Source organism: Rousettus aegyptiacus, unplaced genomic scaffold, assembly GCF_014176215.1.
Source record: "Rousettus aegyptiacus isolate mRouAeg1 unplaced genomic scaffold, mRouAeg1.p scaffold_m13_p_2, whole genome shotgun sequence".
In the NCBI taxonomy this organism is placed as follows: domain Eukaryota; kingdom Metazoa; phylum Chordata; class Mammalia; order Chiroptera; family Pteropodidae; genus Rousettus; species Rousettus aegyptiacus.
In genome coordinates, this window is record NW_023416295.1 from 127,738,242 (window position 1) to 127,752,832 (window position 14,591).

Consider the following 14,591-nt stretch of genomic DNA (forward strand, 5'->3'; position numbering starts at 1 on the left):
CTACATAATTTGTGGGAAGCAGTACAAAATGAAAAAGCAGGGCCCCTTGTTCAAAAGGACCTCAAGACAGTGACCGCAGAACATTAAACCAAAAACTAGACTTTTCAAAAGTGGAACCCTGTGTGGTAACATAGGTGGCATGCCCATGAAGCCAGCCCTAGCCCTAACTCAGGCCCTGCCGGTCTGTTGTCTGAACTGATGCCTCTTTACGGCTCTCTCTCATTTCTGGCCTGCATGCTTTCACTCCCTACTCACAGTTATCTTAGTGCCAATCTCCCCATTGCCTCCAGGATAAAACCCAGCTCCTCAGCATGATACACAAGGCCTTCCTTGATCTCAGCCTTGCTCACCTCTTCAGGATCTTCTCTGTTGCTCCCTACCTCACACTCTTTGTTCACCTCTACCTAAACCTTTGTGACTCTATGCAACCTGTTCCCTTTGTCCAGGATGTCCTACTTATCTCCCCAAAAAAACTGTTCATCACTCAAAATCCAGCACAGATATCTCTCTGTGGACCCTTTCCTGATCTCCTCCCTTAACAGCTAACTCCTCTTCTCTAAGCTACTGATACACTTTAGAGCAGAAGTTGTCAAACTTTTTCTTAATCGGTAAGATAGTAAATATTTTAGGTTGCGCTGGCCAAGAGGTAAAATTAAGGATATTGTGTAGGAACCATTTTAAATAGAACCATTTTAAAATGAGGAAGAAAAAAAAATTGTTGGCTCCTGACCCATACAAAAATAGATAGCAGGACAGATTTTGGCCCATAGGCCAAAGTCTGCCGACCCTTGCTTTAGAGAACCATTTAAGCATTTTTATATTTACATATCTGTCTCTTCTGCTAGACTATGCACAAGTCCATGTATCAAAACTTCTTGTATCCCTAATGTCTAATACATATTTGTTGAATGAATGGATGAATGATTGAAACTTGTGGGGAGTGAGGCCAGAATCCTGGCTGCTTTATTTTCCACCTTTCTTCATCTGATTCCTTTTTCAAGCATCTCCAAATCCTGGAGAGAGGGAAGGCAGTTCCCCCGCGCCACCCCCCCCCCCCCCGCAAAAAGCCAAAGTTTCTGGAGTGCCTAGAATTAACCCTAGAACTCCGTCTTGTACTTTGGCCCCTTGGGAAATGGCCCAGATATTCTAATGCTCTGTCTCTTTGTCTCAGCAATTCTTGGCAATGATCTTATAGGTGTTCTGCCATGCAAAGAAAGGAAGGGAACAGAACTTGGGTTTCAGGAAGGAGAAAGGGAGAAATAATATGGCTCTGGGGTAAGTAACGGGGGGATTTCAACAGAGAAGCCCAGTTTTCACTAGCCAACGCAGAACAAGTGGGACTGGAGGCAGGGAAGGAAGTGGCTGAGCTTGGGTAACCAGAAAATTTCTTATTCTTTCAGTTTAGTATAATACGCAACACAAAAACAAGGTACCTCCTGTTTGAAGCCTGACTGCCCACCAGAAAGGACTGCCTTTTGAGTTAGTTGAATTTCTTCTTCCACTGGAGAGAAAATTGAAGGCTGGGAGACTCGGGTGAGCGATTTTGTGATGGATGTACTTTTACTTTCTCTGTCTCCTCATCTCCCAGGTAATAAAAACAGAAAAAACTGAGGAGTGTGTATGTGTAGTGAATAGGGACTATAGCAGTATCCTAAATACAGAGAGGAACTCCTGAGTGGTCTTAGGGGACAAGAAAGACATTCAAAAGGTTAGAGGGCACTGAGGGGTGGCATCTGGGTGGATATTGAATGAGGCCTGGAGTTTGGAGTGGACAGAGACTAGGAGATAATTAGGTAAGAATTTGGGGAAATTTTTGAGAATGGGAAAGAACTATGAGAGCCTATGGAAATGCAGAGGCCTGGGGATGGCTCAGGAGCCTGGTGAGCTCCTAAAGCAGTTCAAGTGTCCAAGAGCCCAGAGCTGTTCAAGAGATCTAAGTTCAAAGTCAAGTTCTGACTCTTTCTTCCCCTTCTACCCACCCCCTCCTTCAGCCTCTGTCATGTGGAACACCTCCGATGCCAACTTTTCCTGCTACCATGAGTCTGTGCTGGGCTATTGTTATGTTGCAGTTACCGTGGGGGGGGGGGGCGGGGGCTATGACAGGCACCATGGGCAACATGCTCACCCTCCTGGCCTTGGCCATCCAGCCCAAGTTCTGTACCCACTTCAACCTTCTCATTGCCAACCTCGAAGTGGCTGATCTGTTCTATGGCACTCTTTTTTAGCCCTTCTCCGTGGACACCTACCTTCACCTACACCGGAGAACTGATGCCACCTTATGCAGGGTTTTTGGGCTCTTCCTCCATCCTCACCCTCTGCCTCATTGCCTTGGGATGCTACCTCCTCATTGCCCATCCTAAGCTCTTTCCCCAAGTGTTCAGTGCCAGGGGGATAGTGCCGGTGGGCACCTGGGTAGTGGGTTTGGCTAGCTTTGCCCCCCCCCCTCTGGCCTATCTAGAACTTGGTGCCTGTAGTCTGTACCTGCAGCTTTGACTGAATCCAAGGCCGGCCTTACACCACCATCCTCATGGGCATCTACTTTGTGCTTGGGCTCAGCAGTGTAGACATCTTCTATTGCTTTACCCACTACCAGATGAAGTGAGCAGCACAGGTGCTGGATCAGTACAAGCTGCACCAGGCAAGTGTCTGCTCCAACCATGTGACTGGGACAGACGAGGCCATGCCTGGTCACTTCCAGGAGCTGGACAGCGGATGGCAACAGGAGGGGCCAGTGAGAGGATTTCATCTGAACCAGCCAGTGCTGCTACCATCCAGACCCTGAAAAAAGACTCATCAGACATGGGGACGAGAGCAACAGCAAGGTAGCTAAGCAGAAGGCAGAGAAAAGCCCTCCAGAAGCACCTGCCAGGGCTGGGCCAAATAAAAGAGCCCAAAAAACTCAGGACTCTCCATCAGATTTTGGGAAGGTGACTCTGATGTGTTTTGCTGTGTCCTGAGTTACATCCCTTTCTTGCTGCTCAACATCTTAGATGCCAGGGTCCAGCCTCCCTGGGTTGTCCATATGCTTGCTGCCAACCTCACCTGGCTCAATGGTTGCATCAACCCTGGGCTCTATGCAGCCATGAACTGCCAGTTCCACCAAGCCTATGGCTCCCTCCTAAAATGGGGGCCTCAGAGTTTCTGTAGACTCCAGAGTTTCCATAGGTTCAATTAGAACTGTGTTGCTGCTCACCAGCATCTGGGACTGTTTCCTCCAGAATTAGAGTGGCCAGCTGATATAGGAGTAGATGCAAGTAAGACCTGTGGGCATTTTCAGACCTCTCCCCAAACCCCAAATCAGGTATATACATCCCTTGCTCAATGTTTTAGGCTGCCCAAGGTGCATTAATTATTAATAAATGAATTCCATCCTTTTAATGCTCAGGTGTGGTCTTTGGGGAAGAAGGAAATAGGTCAGTGTTAGCTTGCAGCTGGAACCTAATAGTAGAGAGTTTTGGGGGACCCAGGGCAGAGCATGGGCAGAAAACACTTAGCCTGGGACATAGCCTTCAGCTGAGGAGTTTCTAGGTATAAAACATATGAGTTTAAGAGGATTAGCCTACCTTTTTGTTTAACTTCTCAGAAATGGCCCCTACCCCAAACTATTGCTGCCAGGATCCTGCCATCCCTCCAAACAGATATTTTTCAGCTCAAAACATTTTTTTTTAATCCAGCTTCGATAGCCACTTCAGTGAGGCTAGCCCCGGGCCCTTGCCTTATCCAAAGAGAATGTTCACAGGAGAGGACTCAATCTGTGGAAATGGAATAGTTTAGTTGAGGCAATGGTACACAGGCATCCTAGCTGCCTTAGCAGGGCCATGCTGTTTGGGGCTAATTCACTTGACCCCTCAATTTCCCTAGACTTGCTCTTGCCATCCTGAGTTATAAAAGCAGAACACAGACTCTAGTTAGAGGGGCTCAGGGGCCAGCTGAGGGGAGATCTTACCATTCCCTTCCCCCAGCCTGACTAACATTCTGTCACCATTGCACATGCAGCACACACAAACTTAAAGCACCTGTGACCACCAGGTGACGCTGGTCCTCTGTGTTTCCTTTCTGGCTTCCCTGCTGAAGACGGAAGGTGTCTGAGGGACTGGGAGTCCAGAGACAACCCTCTCCTCCCTCCCTTCGAGCAAGGGTGGAGACCCAGAGATCTGCACCCTTCCCTTTTCCTCAAACTTAGGAAGAAAAATGAACAATTAGATATTTATTACTCATGAGATATTTATTGCCTACTTGGTTAGGGTGTGGAGCAGGTTAGGTGCTGTGCTGACACTGGGGGTGGAATGTGAGTCATGTTGGCAGTGATGCTGCTCTGGCTGCATGCTGTCCCCTCTGTGCCCCCAAGTCCGTGGTTTGAGAGAACAAAGTAAAATCTGGAGAGATTCATACAAGGACAAAAATATAGTGGGGATGGACAGATCTATACCCTCACATTCGACACTCTTCTGAAGCTCAGGAATCCTGCCTCCTAATTTAGAACATGTGCTTCTGAAGTATCCTTCTTCTACAAAAATCATAACAGTCTAAACTGAATCAGGTACAGGATATTGAGGCAGAGGCCCAGACAAGTGGTGTGAACAATAAAGGACCAATAAAGAAAATCAGCCCAAGAGTGTAGAAACCAGGGTTTCTGTCGAGGTACTCATAATTAGCTCTGAAACTGAGCAGGGCCCTGGACCACTCAGGGCTTCAGGTTTTATTATATGTACAAGGATGGGGGTGGGGTACATGCTTATGTGCCCCAGTGCTGTCCTAAATCCTGTAAATATATTACTTTGTGTAATCCCCACATAATTTACTATGAGGTATCTATTATAATCTCTTGCTTACAAATAAAAATTTAAAAAAATTGAAGCACAATTTGGCTTATGCAATTTGTCCAAAGTCGAAGGGCTAGTAAGTGGTATGGCTGTGATTTGAGGACAGAGTCTGACCTCAGTACCAGCCCACATGTCTACCACTACAGGATATCAGCCTTTCTAAAACTAGAATTGAGTGACCAGATGATCCCTAGAAGTCTTTCCTGCTCAGAGCTTCTAAGATTCTGAGATTGATAATTCTATAAAGGGTTATAAAGGGGTTTCTTTCCATATTCCTTGAAGGCAATTCAAAAGCTTTAGCAAGTGGAAATAAGCAGCAATAGGGATTGAGGTTAGACTTCAGGAGGGACTTCCCAATTATCAATCGCTAGAAAAAATGACTCTGGGGACACAGCAGGAAACCCTGGAGTCTGAGACTAGAGAGGATAGTACTTAGCAAGAAAGCAACCCCTCCTCTCTCACCTGCCACAGCCCACATCCACCCCTGCCCCTAATTTCGATTAAGGCTGAATGAGGGGGGAAAAAAATCAGAAGATTCTCTCAGGCTTTCTCTCTCTTGCGGGTGTGCATGGCGTACATGAAGTCCCTCATGATGCGGCGCCCACGCGTGTCTCGGGAAAGTACGTGCATTTGGGGGCCCTCCTGAATGTGAGTCAGTGTCTGTCTCCTTGAACCTTTATCTGTCAGTCTCCCGTCCGAGCCCGAGCTCTATCACTGACTTTCTGACGCTAACTCTCAAGGCTTTCCTTTGTCTCTCTCCATCTGTCCGTCTCTCCTGTAGGCTGTCTACATCTCTTGTACCTCTGTTATCGCATTTTTTCTCCTAAGCTCCTCTCTCCCCTCGCCTCCTCCCCAGCCCCCGCCCCCCGCCTCCCGCCTCCCGCCTCCCGCCTCCGCCTGCGCCCCCGCCGCTCTTGCTCGCTCGCACACTCTCTCTCTTTCGCTGTCTCTTACAGGCAGATTTATGGTCAGCCCAGGGTCTTTCATTGGCCAAGCGCTGACAGGACTTGATTTAACGCCGCTTCTCATTGGCTGAGCTTGACAGGCCGATTTACGAGTTGCTCTGCCATTGGCCAAACCGCTTTGGCCCTGATTTATGGCTCAGTGGCTGAGGGAAGGGGGAGCAGCTGGAGAGTGAGGCTGCCCCTCCCCTCGTCAGCGCTGCTGTCTCCCTCTCCTCTGCTTTTTCTCTTTCTCTCCCTCCCCTCAAAGAACCGCACTCCCTCTACCTGTTTCTCAAGCCCCTTCCTCCCTTCTCTTTCATCCAGCGGGAGAGGAAAATGGGGTGTGGTGGTGGGTAGGAAACAGAATAGGGTTTGAGGGGGTGAGTACGGGCGGAGGAATCTGAAGTATAGGGGTAGAGTCTGGAGAGAAGATTGACCCAGGGAGAGAAGATACTGAACTGAAGAGCAAAGGGGAAACTGAGGCGGTTAAAGGGGTGACAGAAAATAAAGGAAAGCTGAGGAGAAAAGACTGAGAGAAAAAGGAGGGGATCTGAGAAGAAAGGGCACATTTGAGGAGGCAAATGGGCTGACGCGGGGAGATTCGGGAACTGAGATAGACTTTTCAAACATCACTATCCAGAGGAAGATGGGAAATTTCCTCTTCAGACAATGGCTCTGAAAAGGGAGAGACTTAACCCTTTTCCCGCTTAGAAAAAAAAAGTGCAGCTCGCTGTAAGCATTCATTTAACATCACATGCAGGAATGCTACATTTTCTAGGATTTGACATTTTCAGCGATCGAGACTTACTATATTTTGTAAATGAAAACTAGCCCTACTAAAAACAGAATGCTATAAATAGAATGATGTCATTTGTTTCCAAAGACTATCAATATACTAGAGCCATGAGAAAATAATAAAAGTGAAATATCATGTGGCAAAATTTAGGGTTAAGGTGAGGACTGTAATCTACGGGTTATTTCAGGGTAAATGGCTGCGGCGGCATGCACCACCACTGAGTATTCTTGGGGCAAACAGGAAATAAAGGAGCAAAGACATAGAGAAAGGCACCATAGAAAGGTGAAAAAGAGGAGCAGGAAAGGAGAACTGGAAGGTAATAGTGAAGAAAGAGGGAGGGAGGGCACAGGACTAATAGAGAAGATAGAACTAAGGTTAGTTTTTATTTGTTGGGGGGGGTAGTGAGAAAAGACTAACCCCCCAGAGGATCTATTGCGATAAACAAATCCTACTCTTCTCAATGAAGATGGGTGTTTGCAAGAGGAAAAGTCAGGCACCTCCCACAGGAGATGTTCTACTTCCTCAAGGCCCAGTAAGCTCCCCATACCCTACACTTCACTCCTCCCCCTTGCCCACCTCCCCAGTTAAATTTATGAGTTCAGGGCTGGCCTTCAGGAATTAGGAATATTTATGCTTCTTTGAGAATGAGGTTTGGAAGGTGATAAATAAGTGGCCATGGGGGGTGGTGTGCAGCTGGGGGTTCCTATTTTTAGCATGGCCACTTTCCCAAGGCCCCCGCCCACTAATTCCCTCTCATCCTGAGCCAGAGAAGGGAGCACTAAGGAAGGTGGGGAATGAGTTTCAGATATCAGGAAGGGAGTTTAGCTATCCTGGAGAGCCCCTCAGGACTACAGATCTTTGCAGCAGAAAGGGTTGAAGGCAGATGGGAGAGGAACTTTCTGAACATCCTGGCATTCATAAGGCCCCTGGAGTGCAGTTACAGCATTTCTGCAGAAGAAGGAGAGAAATGAGGAGAAGCCAGTTTCCCCTCTGCCCCCCCTAAGCTCAGTTGCCAAGGAATAGGGCAGAGGAGCCAAGAAATTCAGACAGGTTTATCTGGCATGTCACCTCTCTCATAGGGCAAAAAAGATTTAAAATCCCCACCAACCCCCACACAGCACAGCCTGGGCCCCTGGAAAAGGAGGCTAGGAATGTAGAGCTTAGGGCATCTCGTAGGAATCTCAGTCCCCAACCTGTCCACCCCCACTGCTTGCTGAGAATTAAAAACAGCCAGTAGTTCTTAATACCGCTTGCCCTGGGCCTCCAGGAAATGAGGGAAGGAGGGGATCTGTCCTGAGATCCACATGACTTCTCCAGCCCTTAGCTCCAGGAGCCATTGTCTGTGACCCCCAGCCCAGTCAGAGGGCTTGCTCTGGGTTTGAGTAGGTAATGAATAAAGATGTGTCCATGATGAAAAAGGAGTCTAAAGAGAACAGAGAGACCTGGGGAAGAGCTGCCCCTGCACACACACTATGCTCTCCATTTACTATGGCCTTAGCAAGGATGGCCACAGCACACATGCTTGCGCACGCGCGCACACACACCCCTCAGACTGCTGCCTGGAGTGGGAGAAGGGAGGGAGAGAAGGGTCTAGACTGGCCCTTTAAGAGCCACTTAGGGTCAGAAAGCCTGGGCTACAGAAAGGGGAAGAAGCTGATGTCAGAAGACAGATGGGCAGCAAGATGGGGATTGATGCTAATGGGGGAGTTAAAGCTAAGTACCCAGACACTCAGAGGGCAGAACTGCAGATCTGTCTTCCTTATGCTCACCCCCACCCCCAAACCAAGGCTGTAAATCTGCCTTCTCAACTGGGGAAAGAGGGAGTGAGGAAAAACAAAATGCTCTCTTCTCCCTTTTCCTATTTTTCCTTAGCCTGTGCCACCCCCTCCCCAATTCTTTTGTCCTTCTCCAATCTCTTCCCCCCAATCTATAACCCCTTCCCACTAAAATTTCCAGTTTTGGGCTTTGCGTCAGGAAATGAAGGAATGGTTTCAGCTTGTAGAGTTTAAAGAGAAACCACAAGAAGGTCTCCTTGACCATACCCATATGGTAATGGGTTGGTGGGATTGCAGTAAGAGGTTGGTAGGCTGGAAGCTCCCTCCCAGGTGCCTCAGTTTCTTTTCTTGTCCCTCCACCCTCTTCTTACTTGGAGGGAACTATAGCAGCCTACTTCCAGGATAGTAGGGTGAAGGCAGGAAGCAGGATATTGGTTGCCAGTTTCTGAAAGGGGTGTGAGAACTTCAGAGTTGGGTTTGTGGAGGCCTCTGACATACTGAGATGTTGGCGGGGTTAGTGGGCCTCCAAGGACAGCTAAGGAACCTGCAGGAGCTGTCCACTAAAAAAAGATGTATGGTCTGGTTTCTTGGAAACTCCTGGATCAAGCCATTCCCTCTCTGAGCACACACCCTGCCTGCTGAGTACAGACAATTTCAGACCAATAGTCTATTTACTGGAAAGGCAGGATCCAAATGCTCCTCACACCTCTAGGAGGTAGTTTGGTGATCTCAGGGAAGGCCATCTCAGAGGGGCTAGAGCTAGTAACCCTTGGGGAATTCCATTTCTTCCTTTACTTCCAGGTGATATTGTTACCTCCCAATTCTCAGGACCCATAATCACCTTTAGCTCCCTCTTTACTGGCAATTAGGGTCTTGAGAAGTTACTTTATATTAGAAGAAATCCCTCTCCATCTCATCTGTCGCAGTGCTAAACCTGAACTCCTTTTTAGTCCTAGAAACAATTGGTGCCTGACTGCTCCCGGTTTCCAGATCCTCCTCAGTATCATAAGAGAATGGCCCTAAGACATCAATCTCATCTCTTCCCTCCTCCTAGATTTTCCTTCAGAGGCTTAAAATCAGCTTGAGGCCCTTCTCTCTCTGTTCCTAAGTTTTCAAGGACAAGGAAGAGAGCAAGGTTGGAATGGAAAAAGGAAGAGCCACTGGAACCCAGGCTTCCAGCGTCCCAGCATCTGGCCAAGCACTCCCTCCTATTCCAGGGAGGTCAGCCATTGCCCTCAGCCCTGGTCTCTGGTGCTTCTCTATCCTGGTGATAAATCCTGTCTTTGTCTCCCCCTCCAACCCAGGCCCCAGGCGGCTAGGGGTCAGAGGCTGGAGGAGGGGTCATGTGGAGGAGGGAGAGATACAAGTAGAGTGGGAGGAGAAGACTGACAGGAGCAGCTGGTGAGCAGGCATGGGGGGTAGGCAGTGAGAGGATGGGGCCCCTTGATTCTACTGATCCTGACTGCACATTCCAGCAGGTCTGCATTCCAAGTGACAGAGCCAGGATTCCTGAGATGTAAAAATACCTTGGGAATGGCCCCTGGAGCATCAGGAATACTGAGAGATGAGGAGTTGGTGTGAGGTGACTCAAACAAGGAGGCTCCTGAAAGAAATTGGGGAATAAGAATATTGTGGGAATCATCCCTATTCCCACCACAAACTGCTACATATGTGCAGTGTGCGAATGCTCATAGATGGACAGATAAACACACATGCACACACACAAGATTTATGGCCCATCAGCATGAGGGAGCCCAGGAGAGCCAGCCTGCCCCTTGCCTGGCCCCTCCTCAGCTGCCTTTTCTTGCTGTGACTTTCCTGTCTTCATCACTCCGTTCTTTTTCTTAGCTCCCAGCCTTGCTGCTCTTTGTGTGGATTTCCCTCACTCTCCCAGTTTGTGCTGGCTTTCTGCTAACTCTTAGGCCTGCTTTTTTGTGTTACTGTCATTGGGCTTCTTTTTCCATCTTCCTGTCCTACTCCTCCCCCCTTGGACTCTCCATCTGTCCTGCTTCTGCACTCTTAGGCCAAGCCATCGCCCTACTCCACTGCCACCCCAGAGACCTTCGTTTGGCCCAAGGGGGAAGTCAGGTTTCAAAGAGGGATGAGAAGGAGAAAAGAGGCTCTGAATGAGACCTGGCTTTGGTGGAAAGTCTGGAATCATTGCATTATGATACAGGGTAGAAATTGATGGAGGAAACCAGGTGACTAAGAGAGCACAACTACAGAAGGGAGGTGAAATGGAAGGGAGGAAAGACTGATAGAAAAGACGCTAAAAAGAGAAAGGTAAGGAAGGACTGAGAGGTCCCTTTAAGTGTATGTTTTGGGTCAGTCTAAAGGGGAGGAGCTGAGGGGCATCTACTGAGTCCTATTGAGACACAGATCCAAAGACAAGATCTGGAAACCCAACAGGAAAAACAAACATTCGATTTCCGCCAGGCAACCACAATTCTGAGCTCTCTCCCCTACCTGGGAAGATCTCACAGACCTCTTCTCTGAAGTCTTGGAGTGCTGTTTCTCTCCCAACTCACCTCCTCCCTGACCATTTCCCCTCCCCACCAGTGAGAATGACATCAGCTCTGACTACTCTGCCACTATCCTCAACCCTGCTGATGTACTCTACCATGGGTGAATCAGGGGCCAATCACTTCTGCCCCACCCATTCATTCTCCAGTCCAGGAGATGCGGCTTACACAAGCCAGCTCCCCAGGGTGGGAGTACCAGGAAGGCCTTTGCAGGACATGGTGGAAATAAAGGGGGGGGGGCATGGACACCAGAGGGAGGGAGAGGAACTGGAGGGGGCACTTGAGGAAGAGGGGCTGCAGCACTAAATCACCCTGTGGGGGGCTCTCTCTGTCTGAGCTCAGTGGGGTGGGGAAAGGATAGACATTTAGGGAGGGGGGAGAGAAAAATGGAGAATGGCCACATCTGGCAGGCAGGTGTCTGGCACCATTCAGGCTGCAGTCACTTTCCCAGCCAAAGAAGAGGAAGGGGGGAGTAGGGAGGAGGGGATTCTCAGGTCCCCTAGGGAAGAGGGAAGGGCTTACAGAGACAGAGGCCCAGAGTCAGACAGAGACCCCGGGAGGGAGATAATCAGACCCTACTCCCTAGTCTCTGCTTCAGTCAGTGCTGGGGATGGGTTTGCTTATAGTCCTGAAAGAAAACTGTTGGCCAGAGGACTGGGTAGGCCAGAGCACCAGAGTTGCCTTCCTAGTGAGAAACAGAGAGGGCAGGACAAGTTCAAACCAGGCCAGGCTGGGGAAATAAGCTCAGAGAATTCTAAATTTGAGAACTGGAGGGTACTCTATTCTCTACACCATCACTAATCAGCAGCCCCCCCCCCCCCCCGCAATTCTCACATTGACATGCCTCCTGCCCAGGGTCAATGCTGAGTGAGGAGTAGAAAAGTTAGAATGGTAAGGCTTGGCACTGCTTTTCCCAACACAGACAGGCGAAGACAGGGAAACCCAGTCCTCATCCAGCCCCCTGTACCCTAATCTGCAATGCAGGATTGCAGAAGTGGTATATCCAACCATTTTTCTCTTTTTCCATCTGCTGAGGGGTATCCCAGGCACAGATGCCCCACAGTTGCTCAGCTTAATTGCCAGGTTCTCATAGAAGGCAGGCAAGACTGGGCAACTCTAGGTTTCATGTCTTGATGCTAGAGAGGCTCTTCCCACTACAGTTACGTTCTTTCCCTCATGCTTTCCTATCTGAGGTCCTAAATGCAGTCTCTCCTGCTGAATCCTGGAATTGAAGGCCCATCTTATGAGCAGTAGATGAGACTGAGGAGACCCTTCAAACTGCAGTGCAGACGAGAGCTCCCCACACTTCCCCCTCCTTAAAATCCTGCAGAGGAAGGGGAAAAGAAAACCGAAGCATTCTCTAGTCGCCGCAGCAACCATAACCCCCCCTCCCCACCCCCACCTACATCCATCTTGTGAGCTCACCGCTCCATTAAGATGCAGGGCCAGGCTCTGCGCCAGCCCAGCCACATTCATTTGTGCGAATAAAGGTGGAAGAGGGGGAGGGGAGCAGGCTCTGGAGGGATGGGGAAACGGCGAGAAGAGGTTATTTACACCACCGACCTGACCTTCTGGAGCAGTGCTGGCTCCAATAAATAACCCGCTCAGCGCCATTTCAGAGCAGGAGTGGGAGGAGCAGGAAGGGAGTAGGGTCTGGAGGAGAGCCCCCACGCAGGTGCACATCTCTGGGTTACTAATGGCTGAGGCAGAAGCAGGCAGCTGGCTTTAGGGGTGGTGGAGGGAGAACTCAGTTCCCCAGGACTCCCACTGAGAAAATACCATCCCCGCCCCACCCCTGGCGCCTATTTCCAGGCAAGGGGACTGAGAGATGCCAAGGAGGCAAACAATCCTGTAAATTAAGGATGGGGAGGTAGGAGAGAATGCTGGGGGAGTCTCTGAGGTAAGAGGGAAAAAATATTATAAGATGGGGAGTGAGGGGGATATTAGAGGAAAAGGAGCAGCTGCCAAAAAGAGGAAGAGGAACAAAAACATCACACAAAGGCAGTTTGGAAAAAGAAATGTTTTATTCCTCTTTGCACAGGGCAGTATATGAAGGTGGCTATCTCCTGACTCCATACATTTCTTACATAAAATGCCCCTTCAAATATGCCCAGTTATGTGCCCTACTTCGGTCTTGGAGAATTGGCAGTTAGTGAGTGGGGCAGAGCCTAAGTCTCAGGAAGGTCTTTTGAGACATTTTTGTGGGAAGTTTGGGGTTAAAGGGAAAGGTTAACCCAAGAACAGGTGTTCCATCCTCCATCTTCCTGGGGAAATTCAAATCCCGATGGTTTTCTGAAGAAAGGCACCTCTCTCAGTGATCTAGAGAAAGGAAGAGCCCAGACCTACTGCCTGGATATAAGCCTGAGGCAGAGAGAGGATAGGGTTAAGCAGCAGATATTACAGACCCAAGGCAGAGGAGTGAAAAGCATGTGGGGGAGCAAAGGGGACTAAGAGAGCCCAGAGGCCCAAGTCGTAAATTCCACCCCCTCCCTAGGTTTGAGCAGAAACTCTTCTACCCAAGACTAGAAAGGAGTTTTAGTTCAGGGACTGGCTTTCCTCCAGGGCACAGGGAGGATAAGCCAGGCAAAGATCCCAGGAGTAGTGAAGGTGGAGAGTTAAGGTAGTCGCCCAAGAGATGGACATTCCCACAATGAACATTCACAGACCACAGCAGTTTTGAAGCTATAAGCCAGAATCAGAGTAAAGAATGCAGCTGTGACTGAAATACAGAATTTTATAAGCCCTATCCGCTAAAATTTAAATTACTGCTTCTTCTACTCTGTCCCCTGCTTATGAGCTTTTCCAATCTTTTTTCCAAGGCTAGAGGACAAGGCAGTAAGACGGAATGGGAGAAAATGCTGAGGCCAGTAAGTGGGGCTGTACTTGAGACTAGACATACCTCTCCTCACCCCACTCATTCTATAGAAAAGAATTCTCCTTCCCTTCCCTTTCTGGACATAAGGGCTGTTGGGATGAAGGTCAGGTAAACATAAAGGGAGAAAAACACTCAGCACATTCTTTCTCCTGCTTTAATCTGAAGTGTATCTGCTCAAAGGGCACAGAAACTGAGAAGAAAATATGGGGGAGGAACATGGGAGCATAACCTAGTCTAGAAAGGAAGAGGTGCTTCCCTGCCCTGCATTCAAATCTGTTGGAAGCTTTACTCCCAGAACTGCAAAAAAGTGAGAAGGAATGGGGAATGCCTAGGACTTGGGATGGGTGGGGGGAGGGAGCAGCAGCAACCATAGACGGGATGGAGATTTAAGGATCCCTTGTGATCCCCAAGATGACTCTGAGAGCATCAGTTGGGGGACTGGATGAGAAGTCACAGCAGACACTGCAGAATTTTGAGGGGGTGAGGAGCCAGGAACAGTGGGGTCTTCACCGAAGGAGTGACCACTTGATCTGTTCTTTGGCTGACTGCAGCACCTGCAGGAACAAGGGTAGCATTGAGGGCCTTGCTGGGGGGAGGGCAGAGATGAGGATTGGGGCTCTCCTTCCCCTCTCTTGCCTTCCCTGTCCTTAGAAGAATGGCAAATAGAAAATCCCTAAGAGTAGAGAAGTGGAAAGAAGCTCTCTAAGGCCCTAGAGGACTGTCAGTTTGGGAAATTGCAAAAAAATTCAAATCCATTGGGAGGATGAAGAGAGAAGAGGTATACCTGGGAGGAAAGAAAAAGACTGAGAGTTACTGGACACATGTTACAAAAGGTGAGGGGTTACCAGATCCAGGT

General features: G+C 49.0%; 2 protein-coding genes across 8 annotated transcripts in view; one reads left to right on the forward strand and one right to left on the reverse strand.

Moving 5' to 3' along the window:
- The window catches only part of COPZ1 (COPI coat complex subunit zeta 1), a 41,123-nt gene that overhangs the window by 10,083 nt on the left and 16,449 nt on the right, over nt 1–14,591 (reverse strand). For 2 of the 7 annotated variants that reach the window (XM_016165505.2, XM_036236211.1), the window contains exon 9: nt 9,865–9,941. In XM_016165505.2, the coding sequence (XP_016020991.1) occupies nt 9,865–9,941 (77 nt within the window). Of the gene's footprint in view, nt 1–4,204; nt 4,377–7,208; nt 7,512–9,638; nt 9,942–12,865; nt 14,290–14,591 lie in introns of those variants that run through there. The other 5 variants (XM_016165503.2, XM_016165504.2, XM_016165502.2 and 2 more) reach the window with 5 other exon arrangements.
- Nucleotides 1,419–3,475, forward strand: GPR84 (G protein-coupled receptor 84). The gene is given in 7 exon segments (XM_016165501.2): nt 1,419–2,074; nt 2,076–2,299; nt 2,301–2,436; nt 2,438–2,705; nt 2,708–2,797; nt 2,800–2,949; nt 2,952–3,475. Coding segments are annotated over 7 exon segments (1,347 nt in total). The 5' UTR covers nt 1,419–1,819; the 3' UTR covers nt 3,176–3,475.